Source organism: Elephas maximus, chromosome 22, assembly GCF_024166365.1.
Source record: "Elephas maximus indicus isolate mEleMax1 chromosome 22, mEleMax1 primary haplotype, whole genome shotgun sequence".
Classification (NCBI taxonomy): domain Eukaryota; kingdom Metazoa; phylum Chordata; class Mammalia; order Proboscidea; family Elephantidae; genus Elephas; species Elephas maximus.
In genome coordinates this window covers 23,743,895-23,765,464 of record NC_064840.1, presented here as the reverse complement: position 1 = coordinate 23,765,464, position 21,570 = coordinate 23,743,895, and the positions used below count along the sequence as shown (strand labels likewise).

At 39.0% G+C, this 21,570-nt stretch overlaps 1 protein-coding gene across 1 annotated transcript in view; it reads left to right on the top strand.

The window, feature by feature from the left end:
- The first annotated feature begins 10,541 nt into the window (after nt 1–10,541).
- LOC126065426 (sodium/glucose cotransporter 1-like) overlaps nt 10,542–21,570 on the top strand; it is a 67,106-nt gene continuing 56,077 nt past the window's right edge. Inside the window, exons 1-2 of the mRNA XM_049865460.1 lie at nt 10,542–10,646; nt 14,881–14,940. Coding sequence (XP_049721417.1) covers nt 10,542–10,646; nt 14,881–14,940 — 165 coding nt within the window. The remainder of the gene's footprint in view (nt 10,647–14,880; nt 14,941–21,570) is intronic.

The following is a 21,570-nucleotide window of genomic DNA, read 5'->3' as shown; positions in this document are numbered from 1 at the left end:
ACTAGGAGGTAGAACAGAAGCACTAAACACACTGTTACGCCAGTTAACTAGGATGTCCTGTGAAGCCATCACCCTAAGCGTCCAAATCAAGGAACCAAATCCTATAAGGTGTTTGGTTGTACATACGCATTCTCAGCAGCTACTCTTTTTTTGTTGTTGTCATCGTTGTACGCATATCCATCACACAACTTTTGCCATTTCAACTTTTTACAGGTGTGTAATTTATTGACAGCACTTAAAATAATTGGCAGTCCTACCTTTAACCACCCCTGGTGGTGCAACGGTTAAGAGCTCAGGCTGCTAGCCAAAAGGTTGGCAGTTTAAATCCACCAGCCGCTCCTTGGAATCTCTATAGGGCAGTTCTGCTCTGCCCGATAGGGTTGCTAAGAGTCAGAATCGATTCAACAGCAGTGGGTTTTCTTGTTATCATTAATCAATGCGATTTCTTATCACCATAAACCGAAACTCGGTATTCCATAAGCAATAACTCTCCCTTTCCCCCTCACTCCTGCCCCTGGTAATCACTTTTTTGGTAAAGTCTTTTTATGTAAGTGATGTCATACAATATTTGTCCTTTTGTGATTGACTTCTTTCACTTAGCATAATATCTTCAGGCTCCATCGATACTGCAGCATGTATCAAGACTTCATTTCCCTTACTGGCTGAATACTATTTCATTGTATGTGTGTACCACATATTGTTTATCCATTCATCTCTTGATGGGCATGTAGGTTGTTCCCACCTTTTGGCTATTGTGAATAGTGCTACAGTGAACATTGGTGTACAAGTATCTGTTTGAGTCTACTTTCGAGTCTTTTGGGTATATACCTATGTCTTAGGCTGGGTTCTCTAGCGAAACAAAACCAGTAAAGTGCATAAATATTTATATCAAGGAAATGACTCACACAGTTGTAGAGGCTGGAATGTCCCAAGTCTGTGGGTCAGGATAGAGCCTTCTCCTGATTCATGTAACCACAGGGGCTAGTGAACCCAAGATCGGAGAGCAGAGCTCTCACTCACAGGATGCAAAGACCAATGAACCCCCAGATCGGCAGGCAAGACTGCTAGCTCGAGTCCCAAGAACCAGAGGTCAAATGAACAGGAACCAGACTGAGCAAAAGCCTGTGAGCCTTGCCAGAAAGTCCACTTATATTCAATGCGGACCACATCCCCAAGTTAACTCCCTTTCAACCTATTGGCTACTCACAGTAGATCCCGTCACGGAAGTGATTACATTATATCAGATCTCATCATGGAAGTGATCACATCATCGTTCAGCTGCCAGACTACATCATAACTGCCAAACCACTAAGAATCATGGCCCAGCCAAGTTGACACACAACCTTAACAATCACAGCCTAAGAGTTGAATTGCTGGGTCATATTGGAGCCCTGGTGACACAGTGGGTAAGAGCTCGGCTGCTACCCAAAGGTTGGCTGTTCAAATCCACCAGCCATTCCTTGGGAACCCTATGGAGCAGTTCCAGTCTGTCCTATACGGCCACTATGAGTCAGAACCTGCTCAACGGTAATGGGTTCATGGGTATAGTAGCTCTATTTTTAGTTTTTTAAGGAGCTGCCACACTGTTTCCACAATGACTGTACCATCTTGCATTCCCACCAGCAATGGATAAGGGTTCCAGTTGCCCTAAATCATTGCCATATTTGTTATTTTCTGTTTTTGTTTTTTATCTTAGCCATCCAAGTGGAAGTGTAATTGTATCTCATTGTGGTTTTGATTTGCATCTTTCTGATGGCTAATGATGCTGAGTATCTTTTCATGTGTTTGGTGGCCATTTGAATGTTCTCATTTATGAAATGTCTATGCAAGTCATATGCCCATTTTATGTTTGGGTTATTTGTCTTTTTATTGTTAAGTAGTTTAAGTTTTATATGTATTTTGGTCATTCAATTCTTACCAGATACGTGTTTCCAAAGATACTCCCCCAGTTGGTAGCTTGTCTTTTCACTTTTTTGGTAAAGGCCTTTGATGAACACAGTTTTTAATTTTTATGAGGTCCCATGTGTCTACTTTGTCTTTTGCTGTTCATGCCTTTTGTATATTATATTAGATAATCCACTGTTAAAAATTAGGCCCTACAGTATTGCCCCTGCATTTTCTTCTAAGAGTTTTATGATTTTAGTTTACAGATTTAAGTCCTTAATCCATTTTGAATTTGATTTTGATTTTGTGTATGGTGTTAAGCATGGATCTTGTTTCCTTTTTCTGAACGCGGAAATCCAATTTTCCCATCACCATTTATTGAAGAGACTGTTCTTTCTCCATTGGATGAACTTTGCACCTTTGTCAAAAATCAGTTGATACATGGATTTATTTCAGGACTCTCAAGTCTATTCCATTGGTCCATGTGTTTACTGTTATACCAATATCGGGCTGTTTTGATTACTACAGGTATATGGTATGTTTTAAAATCAGGAAGTGTGAGTCCTCCTGTTCTGTTCTCTTTCAACATTGCTTTAGCTATTCAGGGCCTCTTGCCGTTGCACATAAAGTTGATGATTGGTTTTTTCCATTTCTGTAAAGAAAGCTGTTGGAATTTTGATGGGAATTGCATTGAATCTATAGATTGTTTTGGGTAACATTGACATCTTAACAATATTAAGTCTTCCAATCCATGAACATGGAACATCTTTCTGTTTATTTAAGTCTTCTTTAATCTTTTTCTGTGTTTTATAATTTTCATTGTGTAAGTCCTTCATGTTAGGTTTATTAGGTTTATTCCTAGGTACTTTATTCTCTTAGATGCTATTGTAAATGAAATTGTTTCCATAATTTCCCTTTCAGATTTCTCATTTCTGGTGTATAGAAACCCAACTGATTTTTGTTTGTTGGCCCTGTACCCTGCAACTTTGCTAAATTCTTCCATTAACTCTAGAAGTTTTCTTGCAGACTCTTTGGAATTTTCTGTTTATAGGGTCATATCCACAAACAGATATTTTTACTTCTTTTCAGTCAGCTATCTTTTATTTCTTTTTCTTATCTTATTGGTTTGGCTAGGACTTCTAATACAATATTGAATAGAAATGGTGAGAGCAGCCACCCTTGTCTTGTTCCCAATTTCAAGGGGGAAGCTTCTAGTCGTTCTCCATTAAGTATAATGTTAGCTGTTGGCTTTTAATATAGTCCCTGAATCATATTGAGGGATTTTTCTTCCATTCCAATCTTCTTTTGGGTTTCCTTCAAGAAGAGGTGTTAGGTTTTATCAAATGCTTTTTCTGTATCCATAGAAATGACCATGTGGTTCTTTTCCTTTGTCCTATTGCTGTGGTGTATTATGTTGATTAGTTTTCTAATGTTGCACCATCCCTGCATTCCTGGAATAAATCCCACTTGGTCATGGTGTATGACTTTTGATATGCTGTTGGATCCTGTTCGCTAGCATTTTGTTGACGATTTTTGCATCCGTATGGCTGTGGTTTTCTTGTGATGTCTTTGTCTGGTTTTGGAATCAGGGTTTTGTTTGCTTCATAGAATGAATTAGGGAGTATTCCTTCCTTCTCTATCTATTGGAATAGTTTAAACATTATTGGTGTCAGTTCTTCTCTAAATATTTGATAGAATTTGCCAGCGAAGCCATCTGGTTCAGGGCTTTCTTTTTTTAATCGGGACTTTTTTTTTTTTTTTTTTTTATCACTGATTCAATCTCTTCACTTGTGGTGGATCTGTTGAGACTGTTTCCTCTTAAGTCAGTTTGGGTAGGTTGTGTCATTCTAAGAATTTGTCCATTTCATCTAGGTTATCCAGTTTGTTGCCGTACAGTTCGTAATATTCTGACATAATTCTCTTTGTCTCTAGGTCAGCTGTAACGTCCCCTCTTTCATTTCTTATTTTGGTTATTTGCATTCTTTCCCTTTTTTTCTTTTTCAGTCTAGCTAAAGTCTTGTCAATTTTGTTGATCTTTTCAAAGAACCAACTTATGGTTTGTTGCTTCTCTCTATTGTTTTTCTGTTTTCAAGTTTATTTATTTATGCTCTGATCTTTGTTATTTCCTTTCTTCTGGTGATTTAGGCTTAGTTTTCTTTTTCTAGTTACTGGAGTTGTTGAGTTAGGCTGTTGATTTGCGATCTTTCATCTTTCTTTATGCAGGCATTTATTGCCATAAGTTTCCCTCTGAGTACTACCTTCACTGCATGCCATAAGTTTTGGTATGTTGTGTTTTTGTTTTCATTTGACTCTGAGAAATTTGTGATTTCTCCTTTGATTTCTTCCTTAACCCATTGGTAGTGTGTTGTTTAATTTCTGTATGTTTGTGTATTTTCCATTTTTTTTTTTTTTTTCCTATTCATTTCTAGTTTCACTCTGTTGTGGTCAGAGAAAATACTTCGTATGATTTCAATCTTTTTAAATTTATCAAGACTTGCTTTGTGTCCTAATGTGTGGTCTATTCTGGAGAATGATCCCTGTGCACTGGAGAAGAATGTATATTGTGCTGTTGTTGGACAGAGTGTTCTATATATGTCTCTTAAGTCTAATTGGTTTCTAATGTCATTCATGTCCTTTGTTGCCTTGTTTGTCATTTTTCCAGATGTTCTTTCCAATATTGAAGTGGTATATTGAAGTCTCCAACTATTATTGTAGTGCTATTTATTTCTCCCTTTAATTCTATCAGTGTATTATATATTTAGGTGCTCTGATGGTGGGTGCATATATATTTATGAATGATAAAACTTCGTGATTAATTGACCCGTTTATCACTATATAATGTCTATATTTATCTCTTCTAACAGATTTTGTCTTAAAGTCTACTTTGTGTGATATTGAGATTGCCACCCCAGCACTCTTTTGGTTATATTTGCATGGAATTTTCTTTTTCCATCCTTTCACTTTCAACCTATTTATGTCCTTGGGTCTAAGGTGTGTCTCTTATAAACAGCATATAGTTAGATCATGTTTTTTTATACATTATGCCACTTTTTGCCTTTTGTTTGGAGCATTTAGTTCATTTACATTCACAATAATTACTGATAAGAATTTCGTTGTTTGTTTTTTTGTGTTTCTTCAGCCTTCTTTGTCTTTGTCCTTTACTACTGCTTGCTTTTGTATTTTGTTGATTTATTGTAGTGAGCCATTTTGGTTCCCTTTTCCTTGCCTTTTGTGTATGTTTTTTAGATATTTTCACAGTGGTTACCATGGATATTACATTTAACAGCTTGTATTTGTAACATCCTAGGGTGAGATGGTACCAACTTAACTTCAGTAACATATAAGAAATTCTATACCTATACCATTCTTCTCCCCCCACCCTTTTTTGTTGTTATCACTAATGAGGTGTTTACATTTCATGTGCCCCATAACATGATTTTACCCTTGCTTTTTATATATTTGTTATTAAAAAACTTGAAAGACAAAACAATTAGAATTATCAAGCATGAATACCTTATTACTAGCCCTTATATTTGTCCATGCAGTTTACTTTATTAGGGATCTTTCTTTTTATGTATAGCTTTGAATTACTTTCTGGTCTCTTTTCCTTCCATCTACAGAACTCCCATTAGTATTTTTTGTAAGGCCCATCTGTTGGATATGAATTTTCTCAGCTTCTGTTTGTTTGGGAACGTTAAATTTCACCCTCATTCTTAAAGGATAGTTTTACTGAGTATAGTATTCTTGTTTGACAGTATTTTTCATTCAGCACTTGAAATATTTCATTCTATTACCTTCTGGCTTCTAATGTTTCTGAAGAGAAACCAGGGCTTAATCTTATTGGGGATCTTTTGTATGTGATTGTTTGCTTCTCTCTCACTGATTTCAGGATTCTCTCTTTATCTGTACTTTCTGAGAGCCTAACCATGATGTGTCTTGGTATAGATCTCTTTGCATTTATCCTGCATGGGCTGTTTGAGCTTCTTAGATTTATAGATTCATGTCTTTTGTCAGACTGGAGACATTTTCTGTCATTATTTCTTCAGCTATTCTTTTCGTCCCTTTCTCTCTCATCTCCTGAAATTCTCATGATGCATGTATTAGGTCTCTTGTTGTCCCATAATTCCATTAAAGTATGCTCAGCCTTCTTGAGCCTCCATTCATATTGCTCTTCAGCCTCTGTAATTTCACTGTTTTATCCTCTAATTTGGAAACCCTGGTGGCGTAGTGGTTATTAAGTGCTATGGCTGCTAACCAACAGGTCAGCAGTTCAAATCCACCAGGCACTCCTTGGAAACTCTATGGGGCAGTTCTACTCTGTCCTATGGGGTCACCATGAGTCGGAATCAACTCAACGGCAGTAGGTTTGGTTTTGATTTTGGTATCCTCTAATTCACTGACTCTTCTGCCTGATTAAATCAGCTGGTAAATCCCTCTAGTGTGTTTCTTATTTCAGTCATTGTCCCTTTCAGTTGCAGTATCTTTTTTTAGATCTTATTTTGTTCTTGGCATTGTTTGCCTTTTTTGTTTGTTTGTTTTTGTTTTTTAAGCTCTTAGTCTGTTTCCCCTTAAGCCTTTAATTATGTTTAACATTACTATATTATATTCTTCCTTTTTTTTTTTCATTATTCAGTCTTAGATGTACTCTCACTCCCTTTGTCATTTTCGTATGGATGGACCATCATTTCTCTTTTCTTTGTGTGTCTTGTGATTTTTTTGTTTTGGCATTGGAATTTTTGAGGGTGTTAACATTCTCGGATTCTGCCAGTATTTGGCATTTTTACCCTTACTACTTTCTACAAAAAACTCTTAGGTGGGTAGAGCCTTTGGCCTTTGCATACCTTTTGCTCTCCCTCTCTGTGATAGCTCCTTCTTCCTCCCTGGTTTAATTAGGATTCGAAAAGTTCCAGATCTTGGTTTTCAGATTTCATTGTCTCCCAAGTGCACCAAAGAACACACTGTGTTCTGCCTGTCCACCAGCTGGCACCACTGCCCAAGCAAGATACTGTATGCTAATCAGTCTGTTCACCAGGGGCTCAGGCCTCTCTGTGGTTGTTACTCCCTTCCCATCTCTGTTTTGCAGCCATGTTTTCAGTCAGATAACCCACACCTAGCAAGCACCCTTTGGGGCTGGGTGTTGCCCTCTTTTTTTTTCTAATGGTTCCTTCCCTGCTGTGTGGTCGCTGTTATATCTGATCTGGCATTTAGGAGAAGCACTGAAAGATTTTCCTCCATTTCAAGAGGAAGAGGGGCTGGCACTCCCCATAAGGACCTCTGAGAGATCTGTCTTATTGGTTTCAGAGCTCCAGTGCCCTGTGGTGGTTGGAGAGCAGTCTCTACTTAGGTGACCCACCTCCTGACTCTACTGTAGGGAACCTTCTGAAGGAGCTCATATCAGTCCAGCAGCTGACAGTTACAGGGAGAGGGAGGGTTTGGCATGCTCTGAAAGGACCTTCAGGGAGCTCTGCCTTGTTGCTATCAGAGCCTGCCCCATAGTATGTTGGCTATGGGTGTAGCCCCCACTGAAGATGCCTACTTCATAGCACTCAGCAGTCTTCAGCACTGACTGGAAATGGGAGCAGACAGTCCAAAGTGTCCCCCAGGGAGGTCTGTCCTGTTGGTTTCAGAGGCCTAAGCTATAGGGTATACAGGGAGGCAGATAGAGTGCTGACTATGGGAACAGACTCCACTGTAGGGGCCTTCTGTAGCAGTTTACAACAGCCTAGCAACCAACAGTTACCAGGTGGGGCAGGGAGCGAGCGCGACGCTCCAGTCACATCCCCATGGAATTCTGCCTTGTTGCTGTTGGAGCCTTCCCTCCCCCTGGTAGATTGTTGGCTGTGAGTGTAGCCTCCACTCAAGATGCCTGCTTCTTAACACAGCAACCTCAGTCAGCAGTCCTCAGCGCCAACGAGAAATGGGGACAGACTAACCCAAATTCACCCCAAGGAAGGTTTGTCCTGTTGATTTCCAAGGCCTGAGCTATGGGGTTCACAGGAAGGCAGACTATGGGAGCAGACTCCAGTATAGCAGCCTTCTGTAGCAATACAGAACAAGGGTCTGTTTAAAACCACCGTCTTCCTAGAATCATGTATTTTACCTTTTATAGTTGTAAGAAAAAGATCTCTTTGTGTCACTTAATGCTTTTGGTGTTGAATGCTATTTTATCTTCTGTTATTATTGTCAATGTTGTTTTTCTTTTGTTCACATTTATCTGAAAAGGTCTTGTTACTTTTAGCTTTTCTTGGTAATTTGGTTTTACATGTGTCTCATGTCAGCAACATAGTAGCTACATTTTTATTCTGAATAGAGTGGTTACTTCCATGCCATTTAAGTTATTATTAGCTTAGGATGTATTTTGTTCATTTTAAATACCTCTGAAATTTTTTGTTTTGAAAATAACAAATTTTGGTTATAAATAAGTTACAATCCACATGAAGAGCTTTAAAATTTTCTTCTTACTCCATCCCCATAACCATAGTCCCAACCTGCAGAAGTATTTTGTTAGATATACTGCCAGAATTGCATATATAAACACACATGCATACATATTTATATATGCATATGTAAATATATATGTGTCATATACATACATGAATTTTAAATAAAATTGTATTATACATGTTTATTTTTGTCACTTACCTTATTCTTTTTATATCCTGCATTGCATTTCATCATATTTAGGTACCTTAGTTTTTTTTACCATTAGCTTTGATCATTTAGATTGTATCCTTTTTTATTATTATTTCAAACAATGATGAAATCCCACTTCTGCTAATATTTCTGCATTGGGGAATTGCAGGTAGGTCAGTGGAGGGTGTGGGGGGGGCAACGTAAGAATGGCTAGTCTACTTTTTCCCTCTTCATTGGCTTTCCGTTATGGTTAGAGATTGAATAGAAGAAATACAAATGGGAATTCTGCTCAGGGAATACACCCACTCCTCAATCACTGACATGGTTAGGTTCCAAAGACCTGGTTATCATGTGAAAATCAGCGTTATGCAAAATAGTCACAATTTCTTGTCCCAGCCTCCCCTCCTAACTGGTCCCAGCCCTCCTGGCTGGGCCCCTCTGTACCTGAAGTGGTCACAGGCTTGCCCTGGCTCTGCTCGCGGTAATCCAAATCCATGCCGCGGGCTGCTAGCCAGCCATCCTTGTCCACCCGGAGTCCCATCTAGGGCTCACAGTGCATGCTGGGTGGCGTGGGCTGGGCACTGCAATATGACCTCAGCTAGGGGGCAGCTCTGCAGATGTGAGCACCACTTCCCACCCATACCCCGCTCCTAGCACCCACCAGCCAGTGCCTGCGTGCAAGGCTAGCATGGGACGGAGGGTGGGGCACACCGGGAGAGAGCCAATAGGAGGGAGGGAAGCCAAGAGCCGGACAAGCAAAGCTTCAGGCACCCCGTGGTTCAGACTGGGGTTAAATGCCCCAGGGATGGTGTCTTGGTTATTTAGTGCTGCTATAACAGAAATACCACAAGTGGATGGTTTTAACAAAGAGAAGTTTATTCTCTCACAGTGTAATAGGCTGGAAGTCTGAATTCAGGGCATGAACTCCCAGGAAAGGCTTTCTGTGTCATCTCTGGAGGAAGGTCCTTGTCATTAATCTCCCCCTGGTCAAGGAGCTTCTCAAGCACAGAGACCCCAGGTCCAAAGGACACGTTGTGCTCCCAGCGCTGCTTTCTTAGTGGTATGAGGTCCCCCCCCCCGTTTCTCTGTTCACTTCTCTTTTATATTTCAAGAGATATTGGCTTAAATTGTAGATTAATCTTGTAGATTGAGTCTACATAACTGCCATTAGTCCCATCTCATTAACATTGTAGAGATAGGATTTACAACACATAGGAAAATCACATCAGATGACAAATTGGTGGATAGTCACACAATACTGGGAATCATGACCTAGCCTAGTTGACAGATATTTTTGGGGGGCACGATTCAATCCATGACAGATGGCATCACTCCTCCGTCCAGGTGCCGTAGACGAGCTGCGGCAAAGATGTGCAGGTCAGCTGGGTTGTTAATGTGCAAAATAGTAGATTTTTTACTGTTGTCATAATTGCAAAATGTTGGAAAATGAGACAGTTGATAAGTGAGGGGTAGGTGTAATCCCTTTTGAGAAAACATGAAACTAAGTGTTATGGATTGAATTGTGTCCCCAAAAATGTATTGAAGCCCTAACCCCTGTCCCTGTAAATATGACCTTATCTGGAAGTAGGGGGTTTCTTTTGTTATGTTAATAAGGTCATAGTAGAATAAGGCAGATCCTAAACCTAATCACTTGTAAAGTGCTGTCTTATAAAAAGAGCAAAATAGATGCAGAAACACATACAAACAAGGGGGTGGGGAGAGGCAGGTGACAGAGACAAATGTTTCTGTAATCCCAGGAACTCCAAGGATTGCCAAGAGCTACTAGAAGCTGAAAGAGACAAAGAAGGACCCCCCCCCCCCCCCAAGAGCCAGCACCCTAAATTCGGACATCCAGCCTTCTTAACTGTGAGAAAATAAAATTCTGTTTCTTAAAGCCACCCACTTGTGGCATCTTTTTATACCAGCACTAGCAAACTAAGACACTCAGTATGACTGCATTTGTAAAAATTATTTATTGGAGGTGGACTAAGAATTCTGATATATAATCACCTTTTGGTTTTCAGATGGGTGCTTCTCTTTATGCTTCGAATGTTGGCAGCTGCAATCTTTTGGGCCTGGCTGGGGTAGGAGCATCTTCAGGGGTTGCTGTTGGGGCCTTCGAGTGGAATGTAAGTAATGTCTTTTGCAGCAACTAACCTCCACCTTTATTATTGTCAAAATAAAACTCATAAAAATTTGGTTTCAACCTTGAGTAAATAGTAAAGATTTCTTGAGAAAGAACCAAGTCTTTGATTTCTCAGGACTGTGCTGGTTTTTATTCTTCTTAGTAAATTAATGAAGAAAGGAAAGACTTTTTACATTCAAAAACTATGGGAATAGAGTGAACAAAGAACTGTTAGGGGACTAGTCAGATAGGGAAAAGATGTTATTAACATTTAAATATATATCCTGTCTTTTGTAGTATATGTTGATAATGGGCTCAGCTGAGGTCTTAGAGACATTCACCTGTCATTACACAGTTTCTGACTAATCTCCTAGGAATGCCAGGTTTCAACCATAAACCTTATAAAATATTGGATTATTTAATCTGTGGAATGTATTTCTTGTAGGACATAGAATTTGTTCACTTAAGTTGTAAATGATTTTATTAGTCTTGGGCTAATTAGCTTATATAGTTGTTTTTTTACATATGTAAGTTGGAAAACTCCGTATTTACTGAGTTTCGTATTTCCTCTTGTCTACAAAAAGTAAAGGCTACTTCTAGCAGAATCAATTCCAAACTCAATGAGAAGCCCTAATCTTCACCACCTCTCAATCCACTAGTATCTCTTTTCTCCATGTATCTGACTCACCTCACCCCTTCTTTGTAAGCAAAGCCAGAACTATCTTTATTACTTAATTTCAGTAACTTGTGTGAAATTTTGGTAAAGTATCTCTCCCTTTTTGCTGAATGGCTCCTGATTTTTCCTTTTTTAAGTATTTAATTGTCTTTTACATTTTATTATAAGTCACTTTCATTCATATCTAGAAATAGGCAAACAATAAATTAAAAATAAATACTTTGGTTAAAAAGTGGCTCAATTAACCCCATAAAATAAGAATGCATCCATTTTACCTATCTAAACTAACAGAAGCTGAGATCGAAATCTAAACAGACTCAGAAAAAGAGAAGAGATCAAAGAGGTAATTGAAAAAACTCCCCCCCACCCCCCAGAAAAAGCCTTGGCCCAAGGGCTTTACTAGAGAATTCTACCAAATGTTCAGAGCTTTCACCAGTACTACTCAAACTATTTCAGAGCACAGAAAAAGATGGAATACTCCCAGATTCATTCTACGAAGCCAGCATAACCCTGATACTAAGACCAGGCAAAGACACCACAAAAAAAGATTACAGACCTACATCTCTCATGAATATAGATGTAAAAATTCTCAACAAAATTCTAGCCAATGAAATTCAGCATCATATCAAAAAAAAATATATATATATATATATATACCATGACCAAGTGGTATTCATACCAGATATGCAAGGATGGTTCAAGATTAGAAAATCAATCAATGTAATCCTCCACATAAATAGAATAAAAGAAAAAAAATCACATGATCATCTCAACTGACACAGAAAAGGCACTCAATAAATTCCAACACCCGTTCCTGATGAAAACTCCCAGTAAAATAGGAATAGAGGGGAAACCTCTCTACATAATAAATGGCATCTATACAAAACCTAGAGCCAACATCATTCTTAATGGAGAGAGGCTGAAAACATTGCCCCTGAGAATGGAAACAAGACAAGAATGCCCTTTATCGCTATTCCTGTTTAACATTGTGCTGGAAGTCCTAGCAGGAGCAATAAAGGCAAGAAAAAAAAGAAAAGGCATCCAAATTAGAAAGGAAGAAGTAAAAACTATTTGTATTCACAGATGATACGGTACTATACATAGAGAACCCCAAAGATTCTGCAAGAAAATTATTGGAACTATTAGAAAGATTCAGCAGAATAGCAGGATACATCAACATATAAAAATCAGTTGGATTCCTATATGCCAACAAAGAGAACTTTGAAAAGGATCAGGAAAACAATACCATTTATACTAGCCCTAAAAAGATAAAATACTTTGGAATAAATCTAACCAGGGATGTAAAAGACCTATGCAAACAAAACTACAAAAACTATTGCAAGAAACCAAGGACACCTATATAAATGGAAAAACATACCATGCTCATGGATAAGAGAACTCAGCATTGTGAAAATATCAGTTCTACCTAAAGCAGTCTACAGATATAATGCAATCTCAATCCAAGTACCTGCAGCCTCCTTTAACGAAATGGAAAAACTAATCATTAACTTTATGTGGACAGGAAAGAAGCCCTGGGTAAGCAAAGCATAATTGGAAAAAAAGAAAGTAGGAGACTTCGCACTACCTGATCTAAGAACAGCCACAGTAGTCAAAACAGCCTGGTACCGGTACAATAGCAGATGCACAGACCAGTGGAACAGAGTTGAGAACCCAGATGTAAATCCACCCAGCTATGGCCAGCTGATCTTTGACAGAGGACCAAAGTCCATTAAATCGGGAAAAGACAGTCTTTTTAACAAATGGTGGTGGCAAAACTGGATGTTCATCTGTTTAAAAAAATGAAACAGGACCCATACCTCACATTGTACACAAAAACTGACTCAAAATGGCTTAAAGAGCTAAATATAAAATCTAAAATGACAAAGATCATGGAAGAAAAAATAGGGACAACACTAGGGGCCCTTATGCATGGCATAAATAGAATAAAAACCATAACAGTGCACAAACAGCAGAAGAAAAACTAGATAAATGAGAACTCCTAAAAATTAAACACTTATGCTCATCAAAAGACATCACCAAAAGAGTAAAAAGAGAACCTACAGACTGGGAAAAAAAAATTGTCTATGACATGTCCAACAAGAGTCTAATCCCTAAAATCTATAGAATACTTCAGCACCTGAACAACAAAAAGACAAATAATCCAGTTAAAAGATGGGCAAAGGATATGAATAGACACTTCACTGAAGAAGACATTCAGTTGGCTAACAGGCACATGAGGAAATGCTCGTGATCATTAGCCACTAGAGAAATGCAAATCAAAACTACAATGAGACACCATCTCACTGCGACATTACTGGCACTAATCAAAAACAACAGAAAATAACAAATATTGGAGAAGTTGTGGGGAAATTGGAACTCTTATATACTGCTGATGGGAGTTTAAAATGGGGAGGGGTGGGGAGTGGAAATCACTAACTAGTTAGTTACACAAGTGGTAACTTTAGTGAAGGGAAAACACGATATGGGGAAGTCAGCACAATTGACCAAGGCAAAGCCATAGAAGCTTCCTAGACATATCCAAACACCTTGAGGGACCCAGTTACTGGGGCTGAGGACTGGGGACCATTGTCTCACCAGACATCTAGGTCGATTGGCATGACATAGTTCATAAAGAGAATATTCTACATCCTACTTTGGTGAGTAGCATCTGGGGTCTTAAAAGCTTGTGAGCGGCCACCCAGGGTACATCTATTGGTTTCATCCTATTCAGTGCAAAGAAGAGTGAAGAAAACCAAAGACACAAGGATAATGTTAGTCCAAAGGAACAATGGAGCACATGAACCACAGCTTCTACCAGCCTGAGTCTAGAAGAACTAAATGGTGCCCAGCTATCGCTACCGACTGCTCTGACAGGAATCACAATAGAGGCTCCCAGACAAAGCTGGAGAAAAATGTAGAACAAAGTTCAAATTCAGACAAAAAAAGACCAACCTTACTCATCTGACAGAGACTGGAGGAACTCCTGAGACTGTGGCCTCCAGACACCCTGCTAACTCATAACTGAAGCCACTCCCAAAGCCCACCTTTCAACCAAAGATAAGACAGGCCTATAAAACAAACAATAACACATGTGCTTCTTAGTTCAATCAAGTATAAGAAACCAAGTGGGCAACACCTGCCCAAAAGCAAAGATGCGAAGGCAGGAAAGAACAAGAAAACTGGACAAATGGACACAGGGAACCTGAGGTGGAAAGGGAAAGGGGGGCAGTGCTGACACAATGTGAGGGTGCCAACCAATGTCACAAAACAATCTGCATATAAATTTTGAATGAGAAACTAATTTGCACGGTAAACTCCCACTTAAAGCACAATAAAATTTTTTAAAAAAGAAGATAAATGACAAAAAAGTCATCCTTTTTTAGGCAAAGATCATATGCTCTTAACAGTAAGTTTGTTGAAATGCTTGGGCTTTTTTTTGTGAGCCCCTCCCCATAGTGATATATTTATTAGGCTCAACACTGGTGGTAACTGAATTTACATCTCATTTAAGATGTTGGCCTATATAGGACACTGATTTAATTATTGTTCTTCCTGGTTTCAGACTGTGTTTCTGCTCTGGGTTCTTGGTTGGATATTTGTTCCCATTTACATTAAGGCTGAGGTAAGTATTCTCTGGTAATATTTTTCCTTACAGATACTAAAAACATCCTGGATGACAATTTAAACTTCTCAATCTTTTGGTCCCTGCAGTTACTTCCCCAAATCCTGAAAATTTCTCAAGTACATTATTTTGCCTTGAATAAACAGACTGCAGTTATTGTTTTCTCCCTCTCGACCTTACTCAAGAGTTTAGTTTACCTCTTTAGCCTTTAATGGGAAACATTTTAAAACTTTATTGAAAAATAAGACTTAAATAAATGTTAATAATTGGAAGATTCAATATCCTGAAGATGTTAGTCTTCCCAAAATTGGTCTGTACATGGAATGCAATTCCAAACAAAATCCAAATAGGGTTTTTAGAGGAACATGACAAGCTGATTCTAAAATGTATGTAGAAGAGCAAAAGTCTAAAAGTAGCAAAGATGCTCCTGTCACTGACAAGTAAGGACTTGGCGCTGTCAGATGTCAAGACTTACTGTATAGCTGTAGTAGTTAAGACAGCATGGTATTCACATAGGGATAAACAGGTTGGCAAGCAGAAGGAAAATAGCCCAGAAACAGACCCATATATGTGGACACTAATTTATGACATTGGTAGCATGAAGATCACTAGGAAAAGGAGGGCCAATTGATTGTCATATGAAAAATAAAATTAGATACCTGTCCTATGCAAAAATCATTTTAGATTGATTAAAGAATTAAATGCAAAAGGAAAAATTTGTTCAACTTTTTAACAAAAGTATAGAATATCTTTATGTACTTGAGGTAGGATTTTAAAATAAGATACAAAAAGTCCAAATACCTGAATGACTCCTAAAGTACACATGCGTACATGAGACCCCAAGGAACCTGGCCAAAAGCAAGCAGAAACTAGAGGGATATCTACACGGGAAAGAAAGAACTGTACCTGGTGAGATTTTTCAATTTATTATACCCTTGGCTGAGTACATTCCCCAGCCCACACATAGCAGAGGTAGTGGAAAGCAGAAGCCTTGCTTGTTTGAGATTTCAGTGTTCAAAACTGAGGTCTGGCAAAGTAACTGACAATTTAGGTGGGGATCCCTAAAAACAAGGGAACAAAAGAGAGTTAATCCCCAAATCTACAAATAAACTATGGCCAAATCTTTGACTAATTGCCAAACTGTACAAGTGCGAGGAAAACCCCCTAGAGGGTCATACTTAAATAGCAGCACCTGGAAGCTGAAAATACAAGCAGAAACATTAGCTGCTGCACACCACAGATGGGGAGGGACAGAGGGAAAAGTGAAAGATTTTTCAGTTTGAGTCTAGGCAGGTTAACAAATAGCAGTACTCAGAAGAATAAAACATATTCCAGAGTGCTACAGTGTATTATCTGCAATATCCAATTTATAATCAAGAATTATTAGACATACAATGAAAGAAAAAAATGTGACCCACACTCAGGGGAAAAAAGCAATAAATAGAAATCTACTTTGAGTGGACCTAGACATCGATTCAGCTAACAGACAGAAACTTCGAACCTGCTATTATAAATATGTTGACAGAATTCAAAGAAAATTAGTATTAATTAGCATGTTGATGAATGAACAAATAAGGCTTCTGGACAGAGAAACTGAAATTTTAAAAAAATGAAATGGAAATTCTAGACAGAAAAAGCATGATAACTGAAATGGGAGATTTACAAGAGGGCTCAAAGCAGATTTAAGATGGCAGAATAATCAGTGAACTTGAAGATAGTCAATAGAAATACCCAGGATAAAAGACAGAGAGGAAAAACTTTTTTAAGAAAAAGAAACTAAACCTCAGAGACCTGTGGTACAATATCAAGCGGCCCAACAAACACATAATTGGAGGCCCAGAAAGTGCGGAGAGAGAAGAGGCAGAAAAGAAAATCTTAAAAGCAGTAAATGAAAAGTGATATATTACATACAAAGGAGCAATGATACAATTAATACATGACTTCCTGTCGGAAACAGTAGAAAGCAGAAAACAGTAGAGGACTATCAATAAAAAGATATAAAAATAAACCAAATAGAAAATCTGGAGCTAAAAAGTACAGCAACTGAAATGAAAAATTCACTAGAAGGGTTCATCAGCAGATTTGAGCAGGTAGAAGAAAGAATCTGCAAATTTGAATATCGGTCCATTGAGATTATCCAGTCTAAGGAGAAGAAAGGAAAAATGAACAAAGTCTAAGAGACCTGTGGGACACCATCAAGTCTGCCATCGTATACATAATGAGGGTCCTAGATGGAGAGGAGTGAGAGAAAGGAAAGGAAATATTTGAAGAAATAATGGGCAAAAACTTCTCAAATGTCATGAAAGATATAAATCTACATATCCAAGAAGCTCAATGATCTCTGAGTTGGGTAAACTCAAAGAGATACACAAGGAGACACATTATAATCAAAATTATATAATTATTGATACATTATAATCAAAAGCCAAAGAGATGATCTTGAAAGCAACAGTAGAGAAGCGACTCACCACCTACAAGTTATCCTCAATAGGATTAATAGCCAAATTTTCATCATAAACCATGTAGTCCAGAAGGCAGTGGGATGACATATTTAAAGTCCTGAAAGAAAAAACAAACTGTCAACCAAGGATTTTATATCCAACAAAACTATCCTTCAAAATGTAGTCAAAGTGGGCTTTCAGTTTCTGCTCCAACATGCAAAAGAGCTTGGAAGTCATCACTCCCATCCTCAAAAGAAAAAAGTTGAACGAAGTGAAAAACAACCCTTCTTTGTTCTGTCACAAAATCGAGGTTACAGGTTACACCACTGTCCCCAAAACAGGAGAGACAGATACAGAGGATCACAGTTTACCAGGAGTAGAACTGCAGAAGCAGAAGCCTACTGCTGGAGTGAGTACTGGTAAAAACATCTAAGGTGTAATTGATGAATTTTTGGAGGCTCAGAGTGGACTAGCTTGAGAGGTAAAAAGTCTGAGGAGGCTAATTTTAGGGGTGCCTCCACACTTTCATAAGTTTTACCTCCAGGACCCCCACCAGGGCTTCTGACCAAGAGGAGGGGAAAAGTAACCCTTGGCGAAATCTGCTCAGGGAAAAGTAACCATTTTGAAATATGCCCAGAGTGTTCTGTTCTTCCTTCTGTTCTCTGTAATGAAGACCAGCCCTAAAGAAAAACTATTTTATCGAAGCCTGTCTTTGACTTGGGAAATGGCATTAGCCAACTCCAGCTCCCTCTAGCCTTTCTGTATCACATAAGGGGAGGGAAAAAGAGGCTAAGATACTTCTGAATGCCATAGCCCAAGGACTATGGCTCTCCAAAAAAATTAATAAATGGAAATTTAATCATAAGATTATAGAATGTTTCCCCTCTCCAATACCTTATGGGAGATGTGGGATCATCTTGCAGAAAATAATTGGCCCTTTTGTTCACGGTTATTTTGAGCCATGTTAACACCTGAGGCTAATCAGTGGAGGCAGACCAGACCAAGAGGGACTACCTGAGGGCCTGGTGCTGACTAAACCTCAGGAGGTATTATATAATCTGTCAAGGCCATGTAGTCAGGCAGATAAGAGCCCCAAACCCTAAGGCTCAGATGGAACTTCCTGGATGGTGACCTTGCATGGGAGAGGGTAGTGTGTCCCTCTTTGGGAAATGTAAGCTCCACTCTGTAAGCCCTCCCCAAGCTCACCCCATGCATCTCTTCATTTGTATTATTGTTTTATATTAAATCTGTTATCACATGTATGATGTTTTCTGGTGAGCTCTGTGAGTTATCCAGTGAAGTATCTTACCAAAAAGAGCAGAGGGAGCTGGCCAATCTGAAGTAGAGGGAGTTGCATGGACTCCCAGGCTTGCAGCTGGTACCCTGAGGGGATAGAGAAAAATCTGAAATTTGTTGGCTGGCTGGTCTGAAGTAGAGGGAGTCACGTGGACTTGCAGCTGGTACTCACTGACCTAGTCCTGTGTGGCTAGGGATGAGAAAAGCTGCATGAGCAGCCAGGATCTGAACTAAACAGGGAAGGAAAGCTGAGATTTCCACAGGATACAGCTGGCATGTAGAGTAGGCTTTATTATCTACCATAGAATTTGACATCAGCAGCTGGTGACCTTAGTCTCCCTAGACTGGAAAACACAGTTGGTGCGGCAAGCAGCATTCACTGGAGTGACCATGGCATTGCACCTTACATCATATCAACCAGGCTGTGGGATAATAACAGTGTATTACAACTGAGAGAGCTGCAAGATTTAAAAAGGAGTTTCCAGGGAAGCTCAAACCTTGCTTGCTGAAAGCAAAGAGCACTTGAAGGATGTTTGATGAAGATCAAAGACTACAGCCTTCAGCATGGATTACACCTCAACATAAAGGAAACAAAAATCCTCACAACTGGAGCGGTAAGCAACATCATGATAAACAGAGAACATATTGAAGTTGTCAAGGATTTCATTTTACTTGTATCCATAATCAATATCCATGGAAGCACAAGTGAAGAAATCAAGCGACATATTGTATTGGACAAATCTGCTAAAAAGACCTCTGTAAAGTGTTCCTGAAAGCAAAGATGTCACTTCAAGGACTGTCGTGGATTGAATTGTGTCTCCCAAAAATATGTGTATCAATTTAGCTAGGCCACAATACCCAGTATTATGCGATTGTCCACTATTTTGTCAACTGATGTGATTTTCCCATGTATTGTAAATCTTATCTCTATGATGTTAATGAGATGGAATTAGTGACAGTTATGTTAACGAGGCAGGACTCAGTCTACAAGATTAGATTGTGTCTTAAGCCAATCTCTTTTGAGATATAAAATCAAGCCGAGAGACATGGGGACCTCATATCACTAAGAAACAAGAGCCAGGAGAATAGTGTGCCCTTTGGACCTGGGGTCCCTGTGCTGAGAAGATGCTCCTCGACCAGGAATATTGATGACAAAGACCTTCCCACAGAGCCTACAGAGAGAGAAAGCCTTCCCCTGACCTGACCCCTGAATTTGGACTTCTAGCCTCCTAAACTGTGAGAGAATAAATTTCCCTTTGTTAAAGCCATCCACTTGTGGTATTTCTGTTTTAGCAGCACTGAATAACTAAGACATGGCCTAAGGTGCACCTAACCCAAGCCATGGTATTTTCAGTTGCCTCATATGCATGGAAAGCTGGACAATGAATAAGGAAGACCAAAGAAGAATGGATGCCTTTGAATTATGGTGTTGGCTAAGAATATTGAATAATACTGTGGACTGCCAGAAGAACAAACAAATCTGTCTTGGAAGAAGTACATCCAGAATGCTCCTTAGAGGTGAGGATGTCAAGATTTCATCTTACATACTTTGGACATGTTGTTGTCAGGATGAAACAGTCTCTGGAGTAGGACATCATGCTTGGTAAAGCAGAGGGTCAGCGATAAAGAAGACCCTCAAGGAAATGTATTGACACAGTGGCTCCAACAATGGGCTCAAACATAGCAATGATTGTGAGGATGGTGCAGGACTGGGCAGCGTTGCATTCTGTTGTATATAGGGTCACTATGAGTCAGAACTGATTCAACAGTACCTAACAATGACAGATAAAATGAACAAATTCCTGTAAAGGCACAAACTATTGAACATAAGATGAAACAGTAAATTTGAATAGACTTATAGCAGGTAAAGTAATTGAATCAGTATTCAGAAACCTCCCAACAAAGAAAAGCCCAAGACTAGATAGCTTTACTGGTGAATTCTACCAACCACTTAAACAGGAATTAACACCAGTCCTTTTCAAACTCTTTTAAAAATATATAAGAGGAGGGAACACTTCCAAACCCATTCTATAAGTCCAGCATTACCCGGGTGTCAAAGCCTGACAAAGACATGACAAGAAAAGACAAATACAGATCACTAAGGAAAAAAAAAACCAAACCCACTGCCGTCGAGTTGATTCCGACTCATAGCGACCCTATAGGACAGAGTAGAACTGCCCCATAGAGTTTCCAAGGAGCACTATCCCTTATGAATATAGATGCAAAAATACTCAACAAAATGGTAATGAGACAGGGCTCAGTCTACAAGATTGGATTGTATCTTGAGCCAATCTCCTTTGAGATACAAAAGAAAGAAGCTAGCAGAGAGACATGGGGGACCTCATACCACCAAGAAAGCAGCGCCGGGAGCAGAGTACGTCCTTTGGACCTGGGGTTCCTACACAAAGAAGCTCCTAGACCAGGGGAAGATTGATGACAAGGACCTTCTCCCAGAGCCCACACAGAAAGAAAACCTTCTTCTGGAGCTGGCACGCTGAATTTGGACTTCTAGCCTACTAGACTGTGAGAGAATAAATTTCTCTTGTTAAAGGCATCCACTTGTGGTATTTCTGTTATAGTAGCACTAGATAACTAAGGCAGATGAAAAAAAAAAAAAAAGAACCTGAAAATATAGAGCTGGCAAGGATATGTAGACATCGGAACCTTCATGCATAGCTGGTGGGAATGTAAAATGGTGCAACCACTTTAAAAAACAAGTTTAGCAGTTCCTCAACAAGTTAAATATAAAGTTACTATAGGACCCAGCAATTCCACTCCTAGGTATATATCCAAAATAACTGAAAATAGGTGTTCAAGCAAAAGCTTATGTACAAAGGTTCATAGCAGCACTATTCCCAATAGCCAAAAGATGGAAACAACCCAAATATCCATC